This window comes from Dipteris shenzhenensis, chromosome 24, assembly GCF_047967505.1.
Source record: "Dipteris shenzhenensis isolate YYH24624 ecotype China chromosome 24, Dip_SZ_1.0, whole genome shotgun sequence".
Classification (NCBI taxonomy): domain Eukaryota; kingdom Viridiplantae; phylum Streptophyta; class Polypodiopsida; order Gleicheniales; family Dipteridaceae; genus Dipteris; species Dipteris shenzhenensis.
Window position 1 is genome coordinate 16,642,830 of NC_141619.1, and position 1,467 is coordinate 16,644,296.

Here is a 1,467-nt window from a genome sequence, read left to right on the forward strand (position 1 = left end):
CCCATATCACAAAACAAAACAAGTTTTCGAAATATGTCTTGACATAAATTATACGTTAAAGAACCAGGATACAAAAAGCCGATATCATGAACTCTCAATAAAGGAATATTTTGAGAGTGTTTGAGCTTAAGCAGAGCGTAATCAAGGTATCTAATCGAGGTATGCCAGCCGAGGTTTTGCAATTCCCACCGACAGGAATTACGGTGATTAATCACCGACTCTATTCTGCAATCCACCAGCCAGAAAATGAAAGTTAGAAGATTGTGTAAACATCTGAAGTAGTAAATGGGTTGTGAAAAGTACAGCAACACTTACGGTTCGTGCCAGTCGCCCAAATTGGCAAACCACTAAGCATATCATAGATAACGGCGTTGCCATCGTTCTGCATCATCAAAATAAAGACCGAGGGGCAGGAGATGGAAGATCCAGATGCCCAGACTCGTTTGTTCTCGTTGGAAATAACTAGATTGCCGTCGCGAAGCAGGGATAGGCTGCATTTGCTTCCCTTGCCACGGGTACGGGAATTCCAGAGCGGTAAACCAGCTGCAGTATACAGCACTAAATTGCAATCACCTTGCATCAGCAGAAAGTAGGCGTTGTTTTGAGAGACAAGAGAATGCGGGGCAACAAGGAGATCCAGCCCGCTGTCTGCTCCAGCTGCGTTATTGTGGCTCACAAGAACATCACCTCTCGGGAGGCAATCCAATACGTCAGAGGCGGAGGTGTTAAATTCGGCATCGCTGAGGTGATTCTGGCCGCTTGCAGCTGGTACACTTCGGTTAGTGCTCCCAACGTGATATTGTATCCAATATTGACCACTCATGATAACAGCCCACTGGTATCTGAGCTTCAAAGTCACCCTAAATTTCTCCAATAGGCCTGTCAAAGCTTTGCTTAGCGCCTCCCCATGCTCATGTTTTCCTTCCTCGCCGCTAGAATTAAAGAGCCGGAGTCGAAGGAGAACTGTGTCATGTTTCGTTCCACATACGATGGCCTTCGTCAACTCGGAGCCAAAGGGGTAAGCACTGTGCGGAGGAATGGATTGAATGAATGCGTGGAGGGCAGTGAAGATGCAAGCAGGCGTATGATGGGAGAGAGTGAAGGGTTCAGGGGCGTGGGCGATGGAGGGGGAACTCCCATAACCGCAGCTAGAGAGCAATGATAAAGCAAAGAAAAGGACTGTAACTGACAGAAAGGAGGTGGCCATGATGAAGCTCGTAACGTTGAGAGGAGGCAGATGTGCAAAAACGCAAGCTCTCAAAAGGAGCACAACACTCGTGAAAGTGAGGATGAACAATTGTAGAACAGTGCAACTATAAGTAGAGACTTCCTTGCAGGGCAATGAAGAGCCGGAAGTCCTAAAGTTGCAACTTCCCAGATGGTTATTTACTTGCATTCATCAAGAAGAAATGCAAACGAATGGTTATTTGGTTGCATTCATCAAAACGATCCCATTCCATCTACTCA

At 46.4% G+C, this 1,467-nt stretch overlaps 1 protein-coding gene across 1 annotated transcript; it reads right to left on the reverse strand.

Annotated features, from left to right (window-relative positions):
- Window positions 1-220: 220 nt before the first annotated feature.
- LOC147886291 (uncharacterized) lies at window positions 221-1,207 on the reverse strand. The gene is made up of 2 exons (XM_087395085.1): window positions 316-1,207; window positions 221-225 (listed from the first exon to the last, which is right to left on the reverse strand). Exons 1-2 carry the CDS (start codon window positions 1,205-1,207, stop codon window positions 221-223), a joined length of 897 nt encoding a protein of 298 aa, XP_087251211.1.
- Between the last annotated feature and the right edge of the window lie 260 nt (window positions 1,208-1,467).

Bases quoted from the DNA above. Each gene is read 5' to 3' on its own strand.
- LOC147886291 (XM_087395085.1), bottom strand. From the start codon at position 1,207: ATGGCCACCTCCTTTCTGTCAGTTACAGTCCTTTTCTTTGCTTTATCA.